This window comes from Stylophora pistillata, chromosome 9 (assembly GCF_964205215.1).
Source record: "Stylophora pistillata chromosome 9, jaStyPist1.2, whole genome shotgun sequence".
NCBI lineage: Eukaryota > Metazoa > Cnidaria > Anthozoa > Scleractinia > Pocilloporidae > Stylophora > Stylophora pistillata.
In genome coordinates this window covers 27,455,886-27,481,050 of record NC_142527.1, presented here as the reverse complement: position 1 = coordinate 27,481,050, position 25,165 = coordinate 27,455,886, and the positions used below count along the sequence as shown (strand labels likewise).

The window sequence follows — 25,165 nt, the reverse complement described above, 5'->3', positions numbered from 1 at the left end:
AATCCAACGCAACTGTTCGGTCGATCAATAAGTTGTCTGTTGTTCCACTGCACCCTGCACGTGCCCCCCTCTGCGCACCCTCCATTAGATCGTTCTCCTCAAGATGCTGGTTTGTTGTGACAAGTAGACACGAAGTGAACCAAATATAAAGCGTGTTTAGACATGTGATGGGTCGTTGGTTGTGGCTGGTAAACTCTCTGGGTTTTGGGATTAACATTGCTTTCCCTCCACAAAACCATGCTGGATACTCTTCCTCATACTCGGAGATCACACGGAATGACGAAATAACACCCTAATGCAGCGCTTGGGCACGTTTCCACCAAAAATTGGCGATACGATCCGGTCCAGGTGCGCTCCAATTCTTCTTCGGCGCTAAAACGTTTACAGCCTCACTCGTAACTATGTCCCAGGCCTCCTCCACTGAAGGAGGGACACGATCGTGAATAACAGCTTGCAAATCATGCAGCCATTCCGCGCTTCCGTTTCCCGTTCCGCTCCCTTCCCATAATTCCTTCCAAAAGCTACTTGCTTCTTCGATATTAACAAACACCTTCTCCTTTATTTGCTCATCCCGTTTCCCAGGGTCTACATATTTTGGACGCTCACTCTCTCGGTCGTTAGCCAACACTCTTCTCATGCCCGCATATACCCGGCTAGTATCATCTTTAAATTGTTGATTAATCAACAATGCTTCCTCAAGCTTGTTGCCTCGCACAAAGTCTTTCTTCAGTTTTCGTAAAGAGGATTTCTTCTTCTCAATATACCCGACAAGTGATGCTATCGATAACGTGCGGCATTCCTTGTGCAAAATCTCCCGGTTCCTTCTCCCTCTCTTGGTGAGCTTTCGGTTTTCTTTCAAGCGATCCACTTCCGCTTTGGCAATTGAAATCTGTTTCCTTATTTCACATACTTTTCCTACGTACAAACGGCGCCGTTTCTGTAGCTTACTCTCTCCAGCTGATGGTCTTTTCGGGCCTTTCTTTTTCCAACCTTTGTACAACAAAAATGCAATAACAACAGAGTACAGCACGCAGCTTGCGATCCAAAGATACGTGAACAGGTTGTCCGTAGGGAGTACTTTCTGTTGTCTCATCAGCTCTGCTAAGGCTTGATTGATGTTCTCGAGGTCGCGCTTTGTTGGCTTCTCCTTAATAAGGGTGTCAAACTCGCGAGCTTTGTACTGACCTTAGCAGGTGTTAATTTGGCGTAAGATGGTAATTGATGATTCAAGCAAAGTGCGTGCCTCTTCACTGATGGTACTTGTCACTCCCTCGGGACTAAATCGTTCTCTCATATGCAAATCCAAATCTTCCTGCACAGCGCACGAATTAGCATTTTGCAACCCGTTAATATCTTCACCCAATTCTTCGCAAACACTCTCTCCCTCCTTCCTTGTTTCACTTCCCGGAAAGAGTACCATATAACCCCATACATTAATTATGCATTCAATTTCATTAATTATGTATGCACCGTATTGTTTTTAAGGCAATGACTTATTCCCACGGGTTTAGCATATGTTCATTACTAATAAGTACTTACTGCTTCAATAAAAGAGAAATTGATTGAAAGCGGCTTTTTCGTCTCCATTCCTTTCTCACGTTTTTCTCCTTTCTCCCCTTCGTTCCTAACTTCTCCTCGGTTTTTTTTTTCTTTCCTTTCCTTTCCTTTTTACCTTCTTGGCAGTTCTGCTGAGCCTTGAACCATCGCTCCTCAGGCAACGCGTTATTATCAGACAATTATCAAACCATAGCCTTACCACTATACTACGCAAACTAGTTAGGAGTTCCTCTCCAAAAGCTAAATTTTCTTTTACCTTTCAGTAAAAAAATTTTCATAACAATATATGTGCATTGATATAATGCACCAAAGGTCCCCTTTGCACTAAAGAATGCATTTTTTCTTCTCTACGATTGGCCAAATACCACATAGAAAACAAAATTTATTCATACCTCTTTCTAATAACATCAACGAAAGAAGAAGATAGAAGGAAAAAGAACAACAACAACTCGGAGATGGGGAGACTTTCTCGAATATTATCGGATCACGACCGGTGCATACAGAGGTGTAAGGATCACAACCTGCTTGTGACGTTGGTAAAATGTCCTCGAGCTGGGTGCAGCAATGAAGTTAGCTGGACGCGACGTGCTTCATCGCGAGACGGGTACGAGTGGCGATGTTCAAAAAAGCGTTGCGATGGAATGGCTTCAATGCACCGGAATTCACCGGTGCGCCCACACAGGGTATCGAAAATACATGGTGGGGAATCAAGCGAGGTTTGCCCCAAACAGGAACATCCAAAGGACTTTTCGATGGCTACCTACAAGAATATATGTGGCGTCAGCAATACGAAAACGATCCCTTTGGAAACATTATCGAACATATCGCCCAACTTTGTGAAGTCCAGAAAGACTAGATACAAAGGTTTCTTTGCATCGCTGTATGCACCGGCCTTCACGAACAATTTTCATCACTAGGACACGAAAGGATAATAAAAGAATCAACCAAAACCACAAGAACAGGTAAGACACAACATTTATTTAAACTTTGCATTGACAAACTTCAAAGCCTGACCGTAGACTTAACGTTATTTTCCGGCCAATTTTACGCTTTCAAAGCGAAACTGAACATTCAGTTATATTTCAAATTTAAAAACCACTAGAAAATTAATTGAGTTTTCCGTTTTGCAAAGCCAAAACTCGCCAAATTTACCCTGTTTCAAAAAAGACTTAGGAAAAAAATCCAAATTTTGAAAACAAAGACTGCTAGTCTCTGCGGAGTTCTCTTGTTATCGCTATTGTTTTAATTGAACAAAGACTGAATGCATAATTAATGTATGGGGTTATCTGGTACTCTTGCCATATTTTCGTTCCGAGATGAAAGAAGGTACACCAGTGGAACAACATTTGAAGCTCATGAAAGATATAACTGATAAACTTGCGGCAATTGGAGCGCCCATTTCCGAAGAGGATCAAGTTGTGACTTTGTTAGGAAGTTTGCCGAGAAGTTTCGCGATCCTTGTCACCGCTATCGAAGCAAGAGTAGATGGAGTTAGCCTGGATTATGTCCAACAAGCACTTATTCACGAAGAAATGAAGCAATCTGAGCTATCCGGTCACTTGAATGAAGCTGAATCAGCGCTAACGGGGCCTTCAGGAGAGATACGCCACGCGATCGGCCAACATGTTTCGGATGTGGTGCTGCGGGTCATATTCGCCGTAATTGTCCAAGCGATCCGCCCCGTAAGCAGTTGACATGTTTCGAATGCGGTGATGTGGGTCATATTCGCCGTTATTGTCCCAAGAAATTTAAATGGCACAAAGCAAAAATAGTCAACAGCGACGAGCGCCGACCGAATAATTCTGACTTCGAAGGTGAAGACGTTTATGCTACTGCGTTTTAGGCGTCTGTTGAGAGTGTGGAGTCTACAAACAAAAATTGTTGTCCTTGGGTTATCGACTCGGGCGCATCAAGTCATATGACGACAGAAAAGAATGTTTTGGTGAATTTTCAGGAATTTGCCGAGCCTGAACATGTTGCGCTGGGTGATGGTCGTGTTGTGAAAGCGTTGGGATCTGGGAGTATACGAATGAATATGCTGTTTCAAGCAACCGAATCCAAGAAAGCAGTCTTATATGATGTCCTGTACGTCCCTAAACTCACTTGCAACCTTTTTTCTGTAAGAGCTGCAGTTTCTAAGGGCAACGCTGTAGAGTTTGGTCCCCAAAAATGTTGTATTTGGGATGGAAATGGAAAGCTTCGTGGAATGGGATCACTGGTTGATAAACTCTATCAACTAGACTGTCAAGTTGCAATCACTACGGACACTACGTACGTCTCAGTTGAGTCATCTCAGGGTAGCGACTTATGGCATCAACGTCTTGGACACGTACACGAGCTACGCCTTAAGAAATGTGTGGAGAGTGAATCCGTACGAGGGATTAACATCAAGAAAATAACTGAACTGTCTTTCTGTGAAGGATGTTTGGCAGGAAAGATGTGTAGAAAACCGTTTCCCGCAGTGGGAGAGATTCGCTCGACGCGAAGACTACAGCTGGTGCACAGTGATGTCTGCGGTCCTATGCACACGCCATCGATTGGAGGAGCAAAGTATTTTGTTACGTTTATTGATGATTACTCTAGGCGCTGCGCTGTACACTTCATGAAACACAAGTCAGAAGTGTTAGAGAAGTTTGTAGAATTTGAAGCTTCCGTTACCAAAGATGTCGGCAAGGCAATAGGAACTTTGCGAACGGATAATGGCGGCGAGTATTTGTCTACTGAATTACGGAACTATTTGAAGGTGAAAGGAATTAGACATGAGCTGACAGTCCCACACTCACCCCAACAGAATGGTGTAGCAGAAAGAATGAATCGGACTTTGGTCGAGTCTGCACGTTCGATGATCAAGCATGCGGCATTATCGGACACCTTTTGGGCTGAAGCCGTTACTACAGCTGCCTATGTGAGAAACCGCCTTCCAATGACGGCGCTAAAAGAGAATGAAACTCCTTATGAGCGGTGGTATGGAAGGAAACCAGATGTGGGCCACCTGCGTGTATTTGGGTGTATGGCCTATGCCCACGTACCAGGCAGTGAACGACGAAAGCTTGACAAGAAATCGTGGAAGATGCGTTTTGTGGGCTACAGCTTAACTTCAAAAGGATATCGTCTTTTTGATGAGACGAACCGAAAGATGTATATCCGAAGAGATGTGGAGTTTAATGAAAACGATTTCGGCCAGAAGCGAGCCATGACAACAGAGCCAGACACAAGGAGCGAGGAAGCAGAGCAAAACGAAGTAATCCCTGGAAAAGATGAAGGAGGACAAGAAGAAATGAAGAATTTAGAAGATGACTCGCCAGGGAAGCCTCGACGGTCAGTAAGAACACGAAAAGCACCAGTCAGATATGGTTATGACGAATACGTAGACACGGCAACTCACCGCGTACACCATGTCGCCTATCATGTTTCTGGGATTGATGAACCTACATCTATACAAGAAGCAAGATCAGGTGATCACGCTACAGAGTGGAAAGTCGCGACGGATTCAGAATACAATTGGCTGATTGAAAACAAGACATGGAGGTTGGTTGAATTACCTCCAGGTCGGAAAGCTGTTGGGTGCAAATGGGTGTTTAAACTGAAACACTCCTGTGACGGTACAGTGGAACGATTCAAAGCACGCCTAGTGGCCAAGGGCTACACCCAGAAATATGGTATTGACTATGATGAAACTTTTTCGCCAGTTGTTCGTTTCTCTTCAATACGTTGTCTGCTAGCATTTGCAGTTCAGAATGATTTGCTGATTCACCAGATGGACGTAGAAACAGCCTTTCTTGACGGTAAACTTGATGAAGAAATTTACATGCAGCAGCCGGAAGGATACGTGAAACCTGGGGAGGAGCATCTGGTATGTAAGCTAGAGAAATCGCTGTATGGTTTAAAGCAGTCTTCCCGTTGTTGGAACAAAGTTCTTCGGGAGTGCATTGAAAAGATTGGTTTTATTCAAGCCTCTGCAGATCCCTACGTATTTATCAGAAAGGATGCACTGACTATTATTGGGGTCCACGTTGACGATCTGATGATTCTAGCAAGAAACATCACGGAGATGAGAAGTGTCAAGGACAGTCTAAAGCTGCAGTTTAAGATGAAAGATATGGGAGAGCTGCATTACTATATCGTTCAAGATGTGAAAAATAAGCAAGTCTTCCTTCATCAAGGACACTATGTCGAAAAGATGCTCGAGAATTTTGGGCAAACAGAAGCAAAACCGGTGTCTACACCTGCTGATTTGAACGTCAAGCTGCAAAAGGAAGATGGTTTTAGCAGACCAGTTGATGTGACCTTGTATCAATCGATTGTAGGAAGTCTACTTTATGCTGCAATCGCAACTCGTCCAGACATCGCCCAAGCAGTGGGAGTTGTGTCGAAGTTCTGTGCCAATCCGACACAAAATCATTTAACAGCAACAAAGCGAGTCCTCAGATATCTGAAAGCAACTGCATATCTTGGATTGAGTTACAAGAAATGTGCTGATGGAAATTTGATTGGTTATTCAGATGCAGATTGGGCGGGTGATATGGATGACCGTCATTCTACCTCAGGAAACGTGTTCTCACTGGCGTGTGGGGCAGTAAGTTGGCTAAGCAAAAAGCAGGCTACCGTCGCATTGTCGACAACAGAAGCGGAGTATGTAGCACTCAGTACGGCCGCTCAGGAAGCAATCTGGCTTCGAAGGTTATTGGCAGACATGGGAGAACCCCCAGAGGGACTAACTGAAATATATGAAGACAACCAAGGGGCTATTTCGATGGCTAAAAATCCCGTGGGCCATGCCAGGACAAAACACATCGATATACGTTACCACTTCGTTCGCGAAAGAGTACAAAACTGAGCGATCACCTTGAAATACATTGGCACGGACGAGATGGTTGCTGACATCCTTACGAAACCTTTGCCTAAGCATCGCTTTGAGAAACTTGTTACTAAGCTATGCATGAAGACTGTCAAATAAGCAACGTCAAAGTGGGAGTGTTGTTACTATGCATATTATGTTTGCTGTTGTTATTTTAAATTTGAAATATTTCACAGTAATAGTTAATTTGATCTATGATTGGTCCAGGTGTGTCTTCGTCAGTGCGAAGTCACCATATCCTTTCTCTTCCCACAATTCTTTCATCGTCTGCAGATAACCCATCTTTCGTCCATTATTCAACCGCGGGGGATTATCTGATTTCACCCTTTCCAAAGCTCTCTTCTTGCACTCCAACAAGTCATTGTTCATCCTAACATTCCATCGTATCCTTCCGTTCGCCTGTTGTCGTCGTCCATCCGCCATGACACAAATCGCTCGCACATACAAACAAAATCAAAATCAATTCAGCTAAAACTCCCGCTCAGAGAGGCCAAATAGTCTCGCAAAACTGCTTAACAATCTGCAAAGTATACTAGATACTTTGAAGGATGCTCTGGCGCTCTAAACTCGGCCTGCTTTCGATGGGAACGGATTTTTATGAGAACACTCTAAAACACGTCCACACTACTTGCCGCCATAATCATTATTATTATTAGTATTATTATTATTAGTATTATTATTATTAGTATTATTATTATTATTATTATTATTATTATTATTATAAGCATATATGAGAAAGATTGTCAAAAGGTTGCGTTCTTTTTATGCTTATGCTGTCTAGTGAGTCATGCCGTAGATGGCCTTATGGTACTGCCACAATCATAGTAACTTTTATTGTTACGAAGGAGTGGTTGGATCAAACCCGCAACGCGAAAAAAAAATTTTTCGTTTTGCTTAACCGCCCATAACCGACCGAACGACTGGCTCGCTCGAGAACGCTTTCCCCCTACCTCCCCTACTAAGCAGAATTTTGTCCCCAAACTTCCTCTATAGTTTGGAGATCAATAAACCAACCAGAATCCGTCGTTTGCGCATATATTTTGATGGCTTTAGGGGGTACTAGAGGGGTATCATTCTGTGCGTTCACATTAATTGATCAAATTTGAAAATATGGCGTCCACGCGGCCGACCTTCAAAATTTTCAAGTCGGATTTTTCGTTCCCTTGCGATCGAGTTAGACCTTGTGGAGCTCAGAATATAAAGTAGCAATGCTATAGAATACTCTTCTTGGAAAACAATGGATATCAAAGTCTTAAAGGTGACAGAATAAGCTCTCGAATCAACCACAGTACGATTATCAAAAGCGATGCGAACTGTGGACGTAAATTGGAAACCGAACTTTCAGACTTCAAGCAGGGCCAAGCGACAATTTGACGATTACATGGCCTGGTAAATACTATGTTCGAGTTACAATGTGTTAAAAAAGTACAGTTTAATGGAATATTTTGTGTTAAATCGTAGTTTTTCAGAATTTTCAACGTAACGCTACGCAATTTTCTGGCCGTGGCGTGAAGTCAAGTAAACAACGAACTAAGCATGATGAATTTTCCCGCGTGGGCTTTGTTGGAAATCCCAGTACAGCAACACTAGTCACTCGCGTAGTTTTTTCCCTATCTTTATTCTGTCGTCACACGCTTCGTATCGCGTCGATCTTAGCCTATTTTCTTTTTAAAGGGAAGCCTCTTTTAAAACGAGGGTAAATGCAATTTTCCCGAATATAAGTCATTTAGTTTTATCTCATGATGACGCAAGTAAGATGTCTTACAATGAGGTTTAGGTATGAAAAGAAAATTCACTCACTCATGCCATTCTTTGATCTGTTATACGTTAATGCGTGCGTTAAGACTTGGATCAATCGCGTTATCCCTTGCCTCCCCTACTAGGTTTGCTTCTGTCCCCAAGGTTCGTTCTACTGTCTGTTCAAATATCTGTGGGGTATATGTTTATGGTTTACTTCTAGCTCCAAATTTTAGTGCTCTAGCTAACGCTTTAAAAGTTGATAATCAACTAGTCATTTAAAGGGTCCTTCACTTGCTATCGGTTGGAGATGGCTGAGAATTAAAGTGCTCACCCACTTGAATAATTAAGATATATCATGAGTTAGCTCATAGGAGTCTTTCGTTACAAAACAGCTTTCGCTATCGGCTTCATTTTTAAATAGACGGTCCTAGAATTCGGGAATTATCTGAACCCACCAGACACAAAACGCATGTTTTCCAAACAGATATGATTTTGTCTTAGACGGCCATAAAGCATACTCTTACTTTTCTCATGATTATATACATCCGAGATGATATTAACAGTTGTTTTAAGAGGAGTCAAAACAACGAAAAGAAAAGAAAAGAAAAGAAAAAAATGAAGGACATTTACTTACTTAAATTAACCCTCTTATAATGAAAGCCTGAGGCCAACTTATTGCGTAAAAACCGTGGTTTGGGTTAGACTACCTATAAAGAACCGGCCCTCCGTGTTTAAACGATAATTTCCCAACACGGTTTCGTTGTTTCTTGTCATTGTTTATTAGGCGTTGCCCCATTACATGACATTTTGCGCAAACACGGTAAACATTACCACATAATTCTGTCCCGCTGAAAAAAGTTCAACCCGACCAAAGTACTTCTTTTAGTCAATTTTCAAAGCAACCAATTAATGAGCTCATGTTAACTTTGTTAACCCACCCGAAAGCCTTTCCTCTCTTCGTTCTCTTTCGTCAAACACTAAACAATCAATGAAATGAAATGCTTTATATTAAGAAATTCAAACCTAATCTGAACGTGCAAACGTACTCCATACGTGCTTAACTTTTTGTTTAACCCGAAAATTATTTTCTTATTGTTCGTTTTTAGTATTTGAAGAACTTATTTTTATAGATTCTTGACTTGATAACGACGTTATGTTAACGTCGAAACGTGGTCGATTTCAGCTTTGTATAGCTTTTTATCGTTTTTTAAATTTTACAATGTTATCAAGCAACGTTTTGTCGGAAGTTTTTATCGTCAAATGTTATTCCAAGTCACTTCTTCTTCGTTTAATAAAATGTAATTTATTCGGAGAACAGGTTTAATTGGAGTAATATAGTTTCGGTTTTGCTTTCCACAGTCAAATTTCCTGGTACAATATGTCAGAGTGAGGCAAATGACAGAATAATTTTGATCTTGTCTCTTACGGAACGGCGATAAGAGCGACACTAATGCAATTAATTTTTCGACAACAGAGACAGTACATCACAGACCTGTGTAAGGGGTTACTTCAGATAAATTGGAAGGGTTTTTATCCTCCAATTAAGTAAAGTAATACGACATTTTGGTTGGAATCTTTAAAAGTTAATACTTTTTTTCTTTGACGAGAATAACAACATTGGTTACGCAAAGCGTCTCACCTCATGCCACTAATCCCAAAAAATAAACCCTTCCATGCTTAGCATGCCTATGTTTTTCATTTTAAGTTCTCATTGGTTCCTTGTTATATGTTCCATTTATCTGATTGGCGTTTGTTGCATTTACTTTGGTTTTGGTTTTACGACACTCTGCCATTGAGACTCAAACCTTATCCACGAGCAAAAATACTCGCCATAAACAGTATGGGATAGTTATCAGATTTGGTAGCCTCGTGACGTCACAACATGGCGACCATTTCGGAAATCGAAGATTTTCTCACCTAATTCGAAAAGTTTGCTGTTTATTCGTTATTTCTCGCCGTATGTTCCAATACTTCTACTGGAAATTGGTGAATAGATACTGTTCTTCGTGTGTACTCAAGATGGTGGTTATCGAGGTGTGTTGGCAGTTAAAATGACGCGTTCGATTGAGGTCTGTTGTTCAGCCTTGCCTTTAAGGTTAGATTGGTTTATCGCTTTTTCCGGAGTCATAAAAATTACTCAGCTGATCTTTAGTCTACTTTATTTCGATGCAACTATTATTTATCGTGATGCAAACTGGAGGAAAAAAGCGCATGGTGGGGTCTTGATTTACGTCTAATTCAGTCGCCAACCGCCATTTTGTTTTTTCGACGATGCTTTTTAATCCTTCTGTTTATTATTCGAATATTATAAAAACATTGTTGTCTAATTTACGATTTCTTATCACTACACTATACTTAGTTTGTATGGAAACCTTTTTAAGACAGTGATTGCTCTTTAACCTTTTTATTGTTCTGTTATTGCTGTTATTAAATTAATATCAAAGTAGCCTATGTCAGACAATACTTTCCATTGCGAAAGCCTCGTGAAACATGAAGATCATGGGCAACGATTGTCGGTCTTTGTTAACCAGTTTAATATCTATTGAACCAGGTTTAATGAATATAAGACACCTTTTAAGAGCTACAAACTAGGCTTTCCTAAAATAGCGTCTAGCGAGGTCAGTCCATAACTTTGAGGTGCTCGCGTAGAAAGAACATCTTTACCCTGAAGTTTAGACCCGACAAGGTACTCTTTTCCCATTTTCTCTTGAGCCCACAGAAGAATTTTGTCTATGGTAGGCTTGTCCACTTGTACGATTTCCGCTATACCCCGGATAACCACCAGTCCATACGGGACATCCTCTGTCAGATAACGATGAGAGAAGTCTGGTACGAATGAATGTTTGTTGTGTTTTTTCATCGGATGCTTCAGACCCTGATAAGCGGCGTTTGTGCAAAAACAAGATCGCAAGCTTGAATTATCGGAAATTTCGTGAGAATAAAACTTGATAAGAAGATCATAGATGCTCGTTACCTGAAGCGGAGAAAGAAACAAACTCATCACAAGAGAACTCTTCTAACTAATCGCTTTTCAGTAACCACGAATTTCATGGACCGGCATACATATTTCATCGGAAAAGGAACTATTTCATCTCTTTCTTGCTGACGTCATATGCTTAGATTCTTACCTTAGAGGGCGTCCTTTCTTTGCAATGGTTGAGGAAATTAAAGACACTGGGCTGATCAGAAGTTAGTCAATTTAATGATGCCCAACAGGTCAGGAGGATCGTAAGTGGTTAAAAAACTAGACAATGGGTACACACCATAGTTTCTATCACTCAGAAACAGATCATAACAACAACAACAAAATGGGGTGGGGGGGGGGGGTTGAAAGTGATGAGTTTGAAAAAAAATCATGCAGGAAGAAAATGCGCATAAAATTTGATGCTCCACGATCAGCCGTAAAGAAATTCTTCAAGTAGCATCTTACACCGGCTTTTCCCGTGTACCTATGATAACACCCTAAAACTTCTTCTTCTTCTTCTTCTTCTTCCCTTTCTTTACCTGTGATGTGTCCACACCAGATTTTTCACTAACAGCCTTGCTCACTTTTAAAACCTCTTCGGAGGCACTCGACAAGATTTCTGCTGCTAATTCACTCAGCCCCGTGCAAAACAGAGGCGCTTTGTCCAGAGGTTTCCCGTTCCACCCTTCCCATTGAGCAAACATGATTGACGGATGTGCATACGCGTTAGGGCTCATAAGAGTCATGCCAATAAGGTGCCCGGAGACCTTCAAACGAGGGTGGTCACCGATCAGATTCTGTAGGGTAGTAAGAGGGTCTTTCTTTGGTGTTGCATTTCTTCCGACCTAACGAATAATGATAATAAAGAACAGTTTTAGAGCATGCTTTATTGGGAATACCTTTGAAGCCCAATTGCTTTGTGCTTTTGTATCTTTACTTCTTGTTAGATATATCTGGGAGAGATAATCTAGCAAAGCACAAAGAACTGAACGCGGCTATGCCAAGACCCGTCTTTGGTCCGTCAAAAGCGATTGTTATGGATTCGAATGACCCGTGAGGTCACGTGTTTTATCACTCCACTATTAGATAGTATTAAGAGTAATATGCAGTAGTGAGAGTATCAAGCCAGCTTTTTTTGCTCTGTTGACAGTCGACTTGAAAAATCCTATAATGTAAGCTACATAGACATGTCTATTCTCGGATGAAATGCATTTCAAATAGGCTTCGAGTTCCGTTGAAATACTTACTTACTTCTGTTATTCGATTCACCAAGTTTAAAGTATTTGGGAATTTTTTAGCAGCCTTTCATCCACATTGGAAAATTGGCTGTTAGTAGTACTTTTGGAATGTTCTAACGAACGCACGCAGAGTATAAAAGGAGGTGCGTGGAAAAGGGGAAGGAGAGGTATGGCGCGCAAGGCTGGTGGGATTCGAACTCGAGAAATCACACTTTCAGCCGCTTATGTCTTGGTAGCGGCAATGAAGAGAAATCCTATTTATACGTCGTATATCTATGTTATTAAATGGGTCTGCTTACCTGCATAGCTCCTACCATTGAATCCTTGGTCCCAAGAACATCACATTTCTTGCCAAATTCACCCAAGCGACACGCCCAAGGCAGCGACTCAAAATTCATCACTATGCACGTATTCGCTTTTTCTCCCAAGATTCCTCGAACCTGGAATTCTAGTCCTGAGGCCCCAGGAAGACCAACAATTATCACACCAGGCTCGATATACGGCTTAAGCGCCTCCAGAAACACCTGATGAGCAAATGCTGGCAGCACAAAAGCTACAATGTCAACACCACGCACAGCTTCCTCTGGGTTTTTAGTAATCAAAGCCGGCTTGGATCTAATGTCGCTCGGTTCTTGGTCGCGGTGATGACAGGTGATCTCCAGGTCAGTGGTCTACATGATTTTGCTCCATCGTTCAGCTTCGTCTTGATACAAACTGAGCACTCTAACTTCAGTTGCCGTATGCGAAGAGGCGATGCCTGCGAAGGTATGAGCTCCATTGCCACTTCCACAGATCAGATGCTTGATGCTGTCTGTCATAACTTTTTTTCTGAAAAATTGTCGGAGACTTTGTTACTTGTGCGTGGCACATATCAGATGAAGAGTGTGAACATTATGTCAAGAGCTAGAAGCCCTCCCCCCCCCCCCCCCCGTAATGATGTAAGCCATTGATCGGTTTACATTATCAACGCAACCTTGAATGACTTTTTCAAATCAGTAGTTAGCAACCAATCACAATGTAGAGAATATCGTATAAGAGAGCGATTTCTTACAAATTTTCCAGAGTAGCTTTTTACACACCCGTTGTAAGAAAGCGAATACGAGAGCGGAATAAAACAGTTTGATTGAGTTTAGTTCGCTAGAAGTCTATCCCTGGTAAACGGGGCAAAGTTAACGAAAAAATTATTAAATCATAAACTTAACTTTGTGTTTACAACAAACCCGTGAAGATTTTCCATAAACGATAAATGGCTCTAACGCAGTAATTACAGACGGCCGTGTAAAAATTAATCGTGTGGGTGATGGCAGGAATGAAAATATCACGCAGTGTGATTTCGTGACATGTCACATTTCACCATTCGGAGGCGTTTGGTTTTTCTATCTCGATAGCTGTGAATACAAATTATTCGGTGAATAGCGGTATCAATGCTAGAGAAATAGCGCAACTACTGATATATAAACGAGCCAGAAGGAAATACGCAACAGTATGTACGTATAATGCACGATCCTCGCAGTGGAGAGCGCTATTTATGCAATAGCGAAAATCAGACCTGAAAAAAAATCAGGCCTGTACGGGATTCGAACCACTGACCTCTGCGATACTAGTGCAGCGCTCTACTAATTGAGCTAACAAGCCAACTGGGAGCAGGCCGTTAAGTTGATTCGTGAAAACGTATGAGAACGTAACTACGAATTTAGGAGCTAGAGAAGAGGCCGACAAAGCACCAACATATCGACGAAGGCCTATCAAAGTCCATAGAAAATGCGATCCACAATGCATCTGATGCCCGATATATTCTGTACGATTTCGTTCTTTAAGCGTGTGACGCCGTCACAACCGTCACAGCCGTCACAACACTGGGTAGACTGGACTTGACTCGTTCAGACTGGACTTGGACTGGACTTTACTCATTCATCTGAATTGAACATGGCGAAATTATTTTGCCTTTTCGATTGATTCCTTGCGACAGGAAGTAGACAACAAAGTCAAACAAGAAACTTTTTCTCAGAAGATCATTGCAGACATTTCCAAAATCGACCTTCTCTTGTTGGATAACGTTTCTGAAGATGTTACACTGTTTGCTTTGCTTTTGAACTTCGGGATGGCATTTTTTTCTTCTGTGGCGGGCGCTGTGGAGGGCCTCAGTGTCCTTCCTTCCGATTCCCATCGCCAGGTATTCCGAAGCTGTTGTTCCCCAATGCCCTCCAAGATAACGTGGATCATCTGTTTACCTGCCTCGCCCGGGCATCTCCAGAGAAACGGCCGGTTCCACGCGAAGGTGATGAAGTTCACGCTTTGTCGCCCTCAAGTAGTCGTTGTGCGAGTTGTGGTTACACTTTAGTCGCTCATAACACGCCTGTGGAAGCGGAGTATTTTTAAGTGACCGGTGGCTCTGTTGCAGCTAAGGCCTCCCTAAAGTGTGCCACCCGGTTAGCTCAATGGATAGAGCGCTGGACTGTTGTGCGGGAGGTCGAGCGTTCGAGCCCCGGCCGGACCAACACTCAAGGTCTTAAAATAATTGATAAGGATATGCTACCTTTCTATAACATCAAGAAATGGTTAGATATTCTAGTCTTCTCGGATAAGGACGAATAAATGGAGGTTCCGTCTCCTGCAGGGTTAGGGGTAGGAGACGTTAATTTCCCACCCACGAGATTACTGTGTGATGGATGTCCTCCCCTGGGGCGGGATGGGTGGGTTTGTTGGAGCTTAAACCTCGTAGGGGACCCATGTCCTATTGTTTCTGCTCCAGTGCTTGGTACAAATCTTCAAATAAATAATCGCAGTGGAATTTTTTATGGGTATTCCAAGTATGGAATTCACGGATGGGATGGCATTTGTACGAAGAAGAAAGGAGTGCTGTTGAAGTTTCGGATGTGTGTTTTCTCGACAAGTCTCTCTAAAATGGCAAATCTCCTTTGCGTAAGTTCTTGTTGAATGTTTCCAGATATCTGTTTCAGTGTGTAACGGCCAGATACTACTTGTGACGTGTAGTTACGGCTTGTTACAGTGTGTAGTGGATTGTGACGGTCTGTTACGGTGGAAAGGAGAACCGGCTGTGATCCACGAGATGAGACGCTTCTGATAATCAAGTTCTTCTTTCTTGGGGTGGTCCAGAGGATTTTTTCGCTTCACAAACATATTGAAATTTAAAAAGTGACATGTATGAATCATGTCTTGGCACAGGACGTCTAAATCTAACAAAAACTGACACTTCATCAGCTATTTTCCCTTTTCTTTGCTGAACTTTCATAACTTCCCTTCTTCATCATGATCGCAAAATGATTCCGCTAGGATTCTCTGCATGCAAACAAGTTAATAGAGGGGACTGGTTAGGAGACCCGGCGAACATCAAAGGAGTATCTCTTTGTTTTCGTTTTGGCCCTATGACGTCACCACGAGAGTGCACAGTCAACCAGCTGTCCCCTCTATTAACTGTGATGCAAAAAAGGAACAACCAATCCTTTCGTCTCACCAGTAGGAATCGGGACACAGCTTAAACAAGAAATGACTGCATCACAGATATCCATGCAGATCCAACCTGTATATTATTATAACATCTCTCCTGACGAAAAGAAAATTCTATACTGAAATTTTTATATCGATGGTGGAAATGGTAAATAGGACTTTAAATCCTATTTTTCGAACAAGTTGTTCTAGTATTGTCTTTTCTTGATCGCAAGTACATACTTTGAATTTACAGTCAATGCACTGAAATACTTTTTATTCAGTCAGAGTAACTTCCAACGCTAAAGATTTTGAGAACCAACAAATTTGACAAAACCGACAATTGTCGCCAATGTTTTTACTATATTTGAAAGTTCAATTGCAAAGGGATCCATTTCATAACTAGTTCAAACAGAATCTATTAAAATGAAGACACTATCCATTAATTTCTGCGTACACTTTTTTCTCCATCAACGCGACACTAGGCAATGTTCTCATCCTTATTGCTCTTCACAAAGTGACTTCGATTCGTCTTCCAACATAAATTTTGTTTCGATGTTTGGTGGTCACTGATCTCCAGCATCACCATTACATATATACAGCGGTCCTCTGTAATACTTTGTGGTGTCTCACTCTTGGCATCAACCGCAATAAGTGTGGACACACTTCTCACGCTGTTGTTGGGTCTGAGGTACAGAAATGTTCTTACATTTAGGCGGGTGCGAGCGCTTATTATCTCTTTTGGATTTTAGTCGGGTGTTACATCATTTTTTTTGTGATTTTCCTTCTTTTGGATATACTGTTTTGATGTTTATTTCTCTTATCATCTCAATCATCTCTTACGCCAAGATCAATTTCCGTATCCGCTGACAACTTGTACTGGGCCACGTTCACCAACGACAACAAAAGCCTCCCAGCTAGCGGCGTTGTACTGACTGCACTGGATGTTGCACCGGCGCTACAAGAAATCAGTGTCCGCCATAGCATTGGTACAGCTTAGATTACTTGCTTGCTAACCTCCTTTTCGCGTTACTTTGATGTTAGAAAGTTTTGGAGAGTTTTTCGAAGGTAATATTATTTACCTTCAGCTAGATTCTTTTTCTTTACCGTTACGTAAACTCATCTCTGAACACGATTCTTTACTGCTGGGAAATCAGGGAAGTGAAATAAGCAGCAGATCGAGGACATAATTAGACAGTTAAACTGTTGCTTTGAGCCAAATTGAACCTTTATGTCGTTGAAAACAGTGTAAACTTATGTGGAAAAAAAAACAGCTGGACCTAAATACTGGTCATACTTCAGACAAAAGAGACAAGGAATTATCTCTAAAGGTGGCAGTGGCCATTTTTCTGGCGTACCGACAAAGAGTGGCTTTACGTTGGGCGGGTAGAAAATGTCGAGATTGAACTTACGCTAAGGAGTAATTACGGGTAACTGTTTTCGAACTCTATTTCTAATACACCGCTAAATTCTACTCTTTCACCGGTTACTGAGCAAAGCTACATAGCCGACTAGTTTTCGAAAGGAGAACCGGTTGTGCTCTACGAAATGACAACCCTCTGATATTTCTTCTTTCTCGTGATGGTCTAGAGGATTTTTTCGCTTCGCAGAAGTATTCCCAAACTTGAAAAGTGACATGCATGAATAATGTCTTGCCACAAGACCTTTACGTTAACCTTATCAATTTATACAAAGATAGACACTTCACAAGCTGTTTTTCCTGTTCTTTGCCAAAACTATAATAACTTCCCTCCTCATCGCACAATATTTTTAGTATTCTATGGATACAAAAAAGGAACAACTAATCTTTTCGTCTCATTGGGAGGCCGCACACAGCTTGAACAAGAAATCAGTGACTGACACATATCCAGGCAGATCATCTGTATCTTATGATAACATCTCTCCTAAAGAAAATTCCATGCTAAAAAGTTTATATTGATGGTGGAAACGATAAATAGGACTGTGGTCGCGTTTTGTCTTTTCATGATCGTGGCACATATTTTGACTTTACGGTCAATACACTGAAATGCTTTTTCGTCGGTCAGGGTAATTTCCAGCGGTAAAGGATTAATAACGAACAAATATTACAAAACTGATAATCGTCGCTGATGTTTTTACTATATTTGAAAGTCAAATTGTAAAAGATTCCATATCACATCTGGTTCAAGTAGGATCTTTTAAAATGAAAGCCGTATCCATTAATTTCGATCACTTGAAAGAAAATTTGCACCATCATCTGATCCGGCCAAAACTAAACTAGTCAAGGCTGTAAGGAAATTAGAAATAAAATTCTACGTTTACAAACGTAGCTTTCGTTAATTCAAGGGAAATGGCATGAACATAATTTGTTGAACTCTTCGTTTTAGCAGTGGCGGTCTATTTCACCCTGACCGTCCAACAATTTAAAGCGGTACTTCCTTGGGGATGGTTCTCTGTCTAATCAATCAAAGAAAAAAAATATCTCCTTAGATAGGGAGCGTCTACTTGCGCTATAATTCTTTAATTTTTGACGTGTAATTACACTAATTTTCAGATAAAGGCTGCTAACTTCGCTCAGGGATGGTTTAAATACATTTTTCCATTTGGTCTACCATTAAGTACGTTGAATGATATTTTTATTTCGATTTCGTTCAATGAGTGAATTCCCGGAAAAACGAGTGAGAGATTCAATAGCATGTATTGTATTGTAGTTATTAAGTTTGGACTTAACAACAACACACTGGATAAATCTGAAGCCCAGGGGCATTTAAAATGTAGACTTGTAAGAGGCGTTTAAATAAAGCTTTCTTGAAATGTAACTCCGAACGTGTTTAAAAAAGTAATGAATTTGTTTCTTTTATTTGCTGGTTTCCTTTAAGACTGCTTGAATTTTACTCAATAACCAATAGAATAGAACTGATGAAGCGTGCGTCAGTTATATTGTCCAAAATATTCACCAGGTGGAGAAGTTTCATTAGTTGGACCGGCTAATGGAGTCGCAGTGGTGGATATTAAAAGTACCAACGACCGCCGTGTCTCATCAATATAAAGCTGCACGTAGCTTGAACACGAAATGATTGACACCTACCCACTTTATCGACAAACCAGGTTAAAAACTCAATAAAAAAGTCGTAGAAAGGAGGGTATTTGACCAAAATGGCTAAAAGCCCATTTTCATTTTTCAAATGTGACTTATTAACAAGAAGCTGCACACTGCTTAAGATTGGGGGTTTCAAATCTAGTCATGTAAAGGGTGTTTCGATCAAGGTCTTTTTAGAAAATGTCACTTAAAACGTGTTTTGAAAAACCGATAAAAGGTGTTTTCGACGTTTTATTGTTATTTTTTCATGGAGAATTCCTGTTACGTTGTGAGCAATGAAAATCGAAACAACCATATGCCAGCCTTTCTTCAAATATTCGCCAGCTGGAGATCGAAGTTTCAGCAATTAAACTACCGATGGATTTGCTTTATTTCAAAGTCAAATTACACAAAAATGCTATGCTGAAAATTTCAAACTGATGGTGAAAACGATAATTAGTTCTTTGTTCGTGTTTCGCCTTTATTAATCGTAAATACATGTTTTAACTTTTTGATGTTGTGTTAAAGAAATATTTGCTGTCACTGCAGAGTGCTAAAACACCCGCATGCTTAACGTTAAAATCCGTTACTTTTTGCTGAAACATTCATAGCTTCCGTTGTTCATTTAAAGATGTTTCCTGGCCGAGATATTCTGCAGAGAAATTGAATAGGAACAAATTTTACAAAACTGAAAATATCACCGATGTAATTACTAAATTTAAAAGTCAAATTGCAAAACAGTCCATTCCTCATGCAGCTGCAATGTAGTTACAGGATCTTTTAAAATGACATTACTATCCATTAATTAGAGACATAAGAATTATGACTACCTAATATCAGTTCAAACAAAATTTGCATCATTATCTGACCAGGCCAAACCTTAACTAGTCAAGGCTGTTGGGGAATTCAAGATAATTTGTATGGTCGTTTGTTAATGTGCTTAGCTCATAAGGTCACCTATCTGGGCCATAAAAATCGACGTATTTACGCACGACATATTTACGCAACAAAGGAACCGATCCACACGACCCATAATTTATCAACTGAATCTCAGCCAGTAACATCAAAGCAAAACTGAGCAATCAGTGTATACAAAAAAGTCTTCTAGAAATTAAAGCGACTGATAAAGACTCTTCACTTTCCTTTAATAATTACTTCCGCTACGTGTAGTTTTCGAAACATCAGTCACTACTATATACCGACAAATGTCCTTCTCAGGACTATTCGGCTCACCCAGACGATCAGACAAAGGGATCAAAACGAGTTGAGCAGGAACCCTAACAGTAGCCAACATCTCCCTCACTGATAACAAGCTCTCTATTGCTAACAGTAGCCAACATCTCCCTCACTGATAACAAGCTCTCTATTGCTAACAGTAGCCAACATCTCCCTCACTGATAACAAGCTCTCTATTGCTGTTAGAGAAATGCCGAACACCACTGATGAATCTACAAACTCCTCCTTTGAAGGAGGAAGTCATCAACTAAGTGTGGGGATGTCGGCAGTTTTCGTGGCCTTGAACAGTTTCAGCGCCATCACTGCATCAGTGTACAATGTTCTAATACTTATTGCTCTTTAGGCCCTTAACGACTGTGCCAGTAAAAGTAGCATAACATGCTACTAGCAGTGCCCGATTTTTTTTTCCAAATTACGCTCAAAGTTTTTAAAAATTATGCTACTTTTTCGTAATGTATATTTAAAACTAAAACACACAAAACTAGTCCGAAAACCAAAGTTATATATTTATTGTTAACAAAACATCCTATTTTCTTTATTTTGAGTTACACACTTGCTGTCTTGATTACTCGGCTTTTCTCGACTGGGTGCTTTGGTAATGGTTTTTTTTCTGAACTTCGAATTCTTGATCTTTTCTTTCTCACTGGCGTGTTTTTTGGAAGCACAATGTTATGATAAAATGCTTTTTTTTTTATGAAAAAACCTCTCTGAAAGCACCACAAAATATTGTGTTGCCCCTAACACTTAGATAATGATCTGCAAATTGATTGATACAATCATGTTGTGGGATCTTCTTCACTCTGATCTCTAGTAATTTGAGCGGGTTCTGGCCTATAAGGAAGCTGTTCTCCTTGAGGGTTAATTTCCAGCGGTAAAGAATTAGGGAACGTACAAGTTTGACAATTCAACAATTGTTGCCGATGTTTTTACTATATTTGAAAGTCAAATTGTAAAATAATCCATCCCTCGTGCAGCTGGTTCAATCAGGATCTTTTCAAATTAAAGCACTACCATTAATTTCGGACACACTGAGAAATATGACAGCCCATATCATTGAAAGAAACTTTGCATGATCATCTGATCAGGCCAAAACTAAACTAGTCAAAGCTGAAGTGGAATTCAAGATAATTTGCATGGTCGTTTGTTAGTGTGCTTAGCCCATATGGTCACATATCTGCGCTGTAGAAATCGGTTTACTTAGGATATATTTAAATAAGAAAGGGGCCGATCAACACGACTACCGTTTATTTGAGTCTCATGGCCAATTACGTCAAAGTAAAACTGACCAATCAGTGTACGCAAACAAGTTTTATAGATATCGATTGACCAAGACTCTTCACTTTCCGTTATTGGTTGCTTCAGCAGCAGTTCCCAAAACAGCAGTCACTACCATACCAACGACAGTCTTGCTCAGAACTACTCTCACCCAAACGATCAGGCTAAGCGGTCAAAAGAAGACAAGCAGGAACAGTTACAATTGCCGTCATCTTCCTTTCTGATAACAGATTCTCTGCTGTTGTTAGAGGAAAGCTGAAAACCGCGGATGAACGTACAAACTCCTCTTTTGAATTCAGTGATCCGGTGATACCTGAGGGTATGGAAGTAGCGTTTGCATCCTTGAACATAATTTTCTCTATCACTGCGATACTGGGCAATTTTCTAATCCTTATTGCTCTTCGCAAAGTGACCTCGATTCATCCTCCAACGAAACTCTTGTTTCGATGTCTGGCAGTCATTGATATTTGTGTTGGAATCATTGCACAACCGCTGTTTACAGTGATACATATTGACGAAAGAATGATATACCGCTCCAACTTCATTATTGATATAATACTTCCCTGTTCCTCTTTTATACTTTGTGGAGTTTCACTCTTGACATCAACCGCAATTAGTGTGGACAGACTTCTCGCGCTGTTGTTGGGTCTGAGATACAGACATGTTGTTACATTAAGGCGGGTGCGAGCGCTAATTATCTTCTGTTGGTTTTTAGTTGTTGCTTCAGTTGGATGTGTCTTCTTTTCAGGTGACTTTTGGCTTTATGGATATATTGTTTTAATATTTATTTCCCTTATCATCTCAACTATTTCTTACGCCAAGATCTATTTCCGTCTCCGCCAACAACTGCTTCATGTACGGGGCCATGTTCGCCAACAAGAACAACAACTGCCTCCCAGCGGCGTTGTACCGACTGCATTGAATGTTGCACGATACAAGAAAACAGTTTCCGCCATAGTATGGGTACAGCTTGGATTATTTGCTTGCTACTCTCCATTCTGTGTTATTTCAATGTCAAATTATCTTGGAGTGTCTTTCGGAGTTAATGTTTTGTACTTTTCCGTATCTTTACTTTATTTAAACTCATCTCTAAACCCCATTCTTTACTGCTGGAAAATCAGGGAAGTAACACAAGCAGTAAAGGACACAATTAGAGAGTTGAAGTGTTGTAGTGAATCAAATTGAAACTTTACGTCCTACAAAACAATGTAAAACTCTATAAGGGAATTCAAAATGAAGTTTCGTGTTTACAAATGTTGTTTTAGTAAAGTCAAAAGCAAATGGTATGAACATGATTTGTTGAACTCTTCTACGACTAGTGACAACCTGTTTCACAGAGAATCCAACATTTTGGGGTAGTGATTACTTTGAGATGGTTCTCTGTCTTAGCAATTAAATGAAGGAACATCGCCTCAATAGAGAGCGTTAAAATGATTAAATGTTTGACGTGTAACTACACTAACTTTGATAGACAGGCTGCTGACTTCGCTCAGGGATGGTTTAAAGACATTTTTCCATTTGGTCTACCATTAGGTGCACTGAATGATATTGAATTTCAATTTGTTAATGAGTGAATTGACGAGCGAGTGAGAGGTTCAGTAGCAGGAACTGTATTGTAATTGTTTAAGTCTTGCATAACTTATATTATGAACAACACGCTGTACAAACCTGTAGCCCAGGGGTGTTTAAAATTAAGATTCGTAATGGGTGTTTTAAACAAAGCTACCTTGAAAAATATGTTACTTCGAACGTATTTAAAAACTGAATTTGTTTCTTTTATTTGCTAATTTTCTTTAAGATTGTTTTGAAGAGAGAATTTTATTTGATAACCAATAGAAATAAAACGAAGCCTGCACCACTGTTATTTTCCAAATGTTCTCCAGGTGGAGAAGTTTCGTCCGTTGGACCGGCTAATGGAGTGGCAGTACCGTGAAGCCATTAAAAGCAACAACGATCTATTTGTCTCCTCCATTTGAACTGCACATAGCTTAAGGAGAAAATGATTGACGCCTATCCATTTTATTAACAAACTTATATGATATTTAAAATTTAACATAAGACGTAGTAATGGGAATTTGACCAAAATGGCATGAAGCCCAATGATATGGTTTGATTAAGCTTTTTGAAACGTGACTTATCAACAACAAGCTGCACAATGCAATGCTTAAGATTTGGGGATGTTTCAGATGTAGCCATGTATTAAAAGAGCGATTCTATCAAGCTGTTCTCAGAAAATTTTTATTTCAAGCGTGTTCAATTTGAAAAGCCGATGAAAGGTGTTTTTGATGTTCTTTTGAAATGTTTTCCTGTAGAATTCCTCTTATTTGTTGAGCAATGAAAATCGAAACAACCATATGCCAGTCTTACAAATGTTTGCCAGCTGGAGAAGTTTTAACAGTTAAACCCACCAATGAATTTGCTTTATTTCAAAGTCAAATTACACAAACACTGCCAGTGGACTACGCTTCATTTATTCACCGTAAACCGTTTATAAATTAATTCAGCGAACAATGAATGTTTTTAAATAGCGCAACTGACCATGGTCTATGATGTGTAGTAGATAACTTGTCTGGTCAATTGTAATTGCATGAGGCTGTACACTTACGGTAGTCTTCATTATTTTCCTCCAAAATTAAAAGTATTCAATTCTGCTGCTAGTAGAGAAATGTAAAAAAAAAAAAAAAAAAATGGATAAAAGAAAGAATCAAAAGTGCTTATTCAAAAATAGTCCTCGGTCACATGCGGGGATGTGTGCTCAGTTCCCAGCCCCGATTTTTTTTCGCCACTGTGTCTGAGCTTGGCGTCTCGCTGGGTTTTTCTAATCCTAACTGCTTTTCACAAAGTGACTTCAATTTATCCTCCAGGAAAACTTTTGTTTCGATCAGTATGGCCGTCAATGACCTTTGTGTTGGATTGATATCACTAATTATCTCCTTTTGTGTTTTGGTTGGTGCCTTAGTTGCACTTTTCTTAATTTTGTATATTTTCTTTTTTGGTATATGCTGTTTTGAGTTTTCTTCTTTTATCATCTCGGCCACCTCTGACGCCAAGATCTTTTTCCGCCTCCGTCACCAACTACTTCATGTACAGGGCCATAGGCCATCATGGTTCACTAACAACAACAACAGCTGTTTTCCAGCGGCGTTGTACCGACTGCATTGAAAGTTGCACGATACAAGAAAACAGTTTCCGCCATAGCGTAAGTACAGCTTGGATTATTTGCTGACTACTCTCCATTTTGTTTTACATTGATGCATTTTGTAGAGAATACGGCATATTTTCTAGTTAACTTAAACTCATTCTTTACTAGCTGCAGGAGAATCAGGGAAGTGAAAAAAGTAGTAAAGGACACAATTAGAAAGTTAAATTGTTTCCTTAAGAAAAACTGGACAAACTTCTTGTACAAAAGAATAAGAACTTTGTTAAATTAAGAAAAACATGGAGATCGTGGCTTTTGCACCATTATTTATTATATTAGCTTCCACTCTATCACCGGAGCAAGAAAAAAAAATTAATATGATAAATATAACCAGCAGGTCCTATGGCCTTACTAGCCGGATAGTTAAATATGCTATGAGTTCCAGATTTTTATCTCGACTCAAACAAATAGGAGATTCGAATTAAATGACAAAAAGCCGATATATATTCCAGTGTTTTCTGCTTAAACATCCACGGTTAAAAGTACAGTTGACTGTTTTTTGTTTTGTTTTGTTTTTTTTTTTATCATCAAGAAGCTGTGCACGCCGTAAGCTTGGAGCGTTTGTACTAGGAGTAAATGAAAACTTTCCTGC

The 25,165-nt window shown here is 40.2% G+C and overlaps 2 protein-coding genes across 2 annotated transcripts; one reads left to right on the top strand and one right to left on the bottom strand.

Annotated features, from left to right (window-relative positions):
- Positions 1 to 10,297: 10,297 nt before the first annotated feature.
- LOC148724137 (tauropine dehydrogenase-like) lies at positions 10,298 to 13,185 on the bottom strand. The gene is made up of 3 exons (XM_088732778.1): positions 12,658 to 13,185; positions 11,660 to 11,965; positions 10,298 to 11,129 (listed from the first exon to the last, which is right to left on the bottom strand). Exons 1-3 carry the CDS (start codon positions 12,754 to 12,756, stop codon positions 10,737 to 10,739), a joined length of 798 nt encoding a protein of 265 aa, XP_088588904.1. The 5' UTR covers positions 12,757 to 13,185; the 3' UTR covers positions 10,298 to 10,736.
- Positions 13,186 to 20,567: 7,382 nt separating this feature from the next.
- Positions 20,568 to 23,153, top strand: LOC111322472 (adenosine receptor A3-like). The gene has a single exon (XM_088734042.1). The coding sequence runs from the start codon at positions 21,696 to 21,698 to the stop codon at positions 22,557 to 22,559; it is 864 nt and encodes a 287-aa protein (XP_088590168.1). The 5' UTR covers positions 20,568 to 21,695; the 3' UTR covers positions 22,560 to 23,153.
- The last annotated feature ends 2,012 nt before the right edge of the window (positions 23,154 to 25,165 follow it).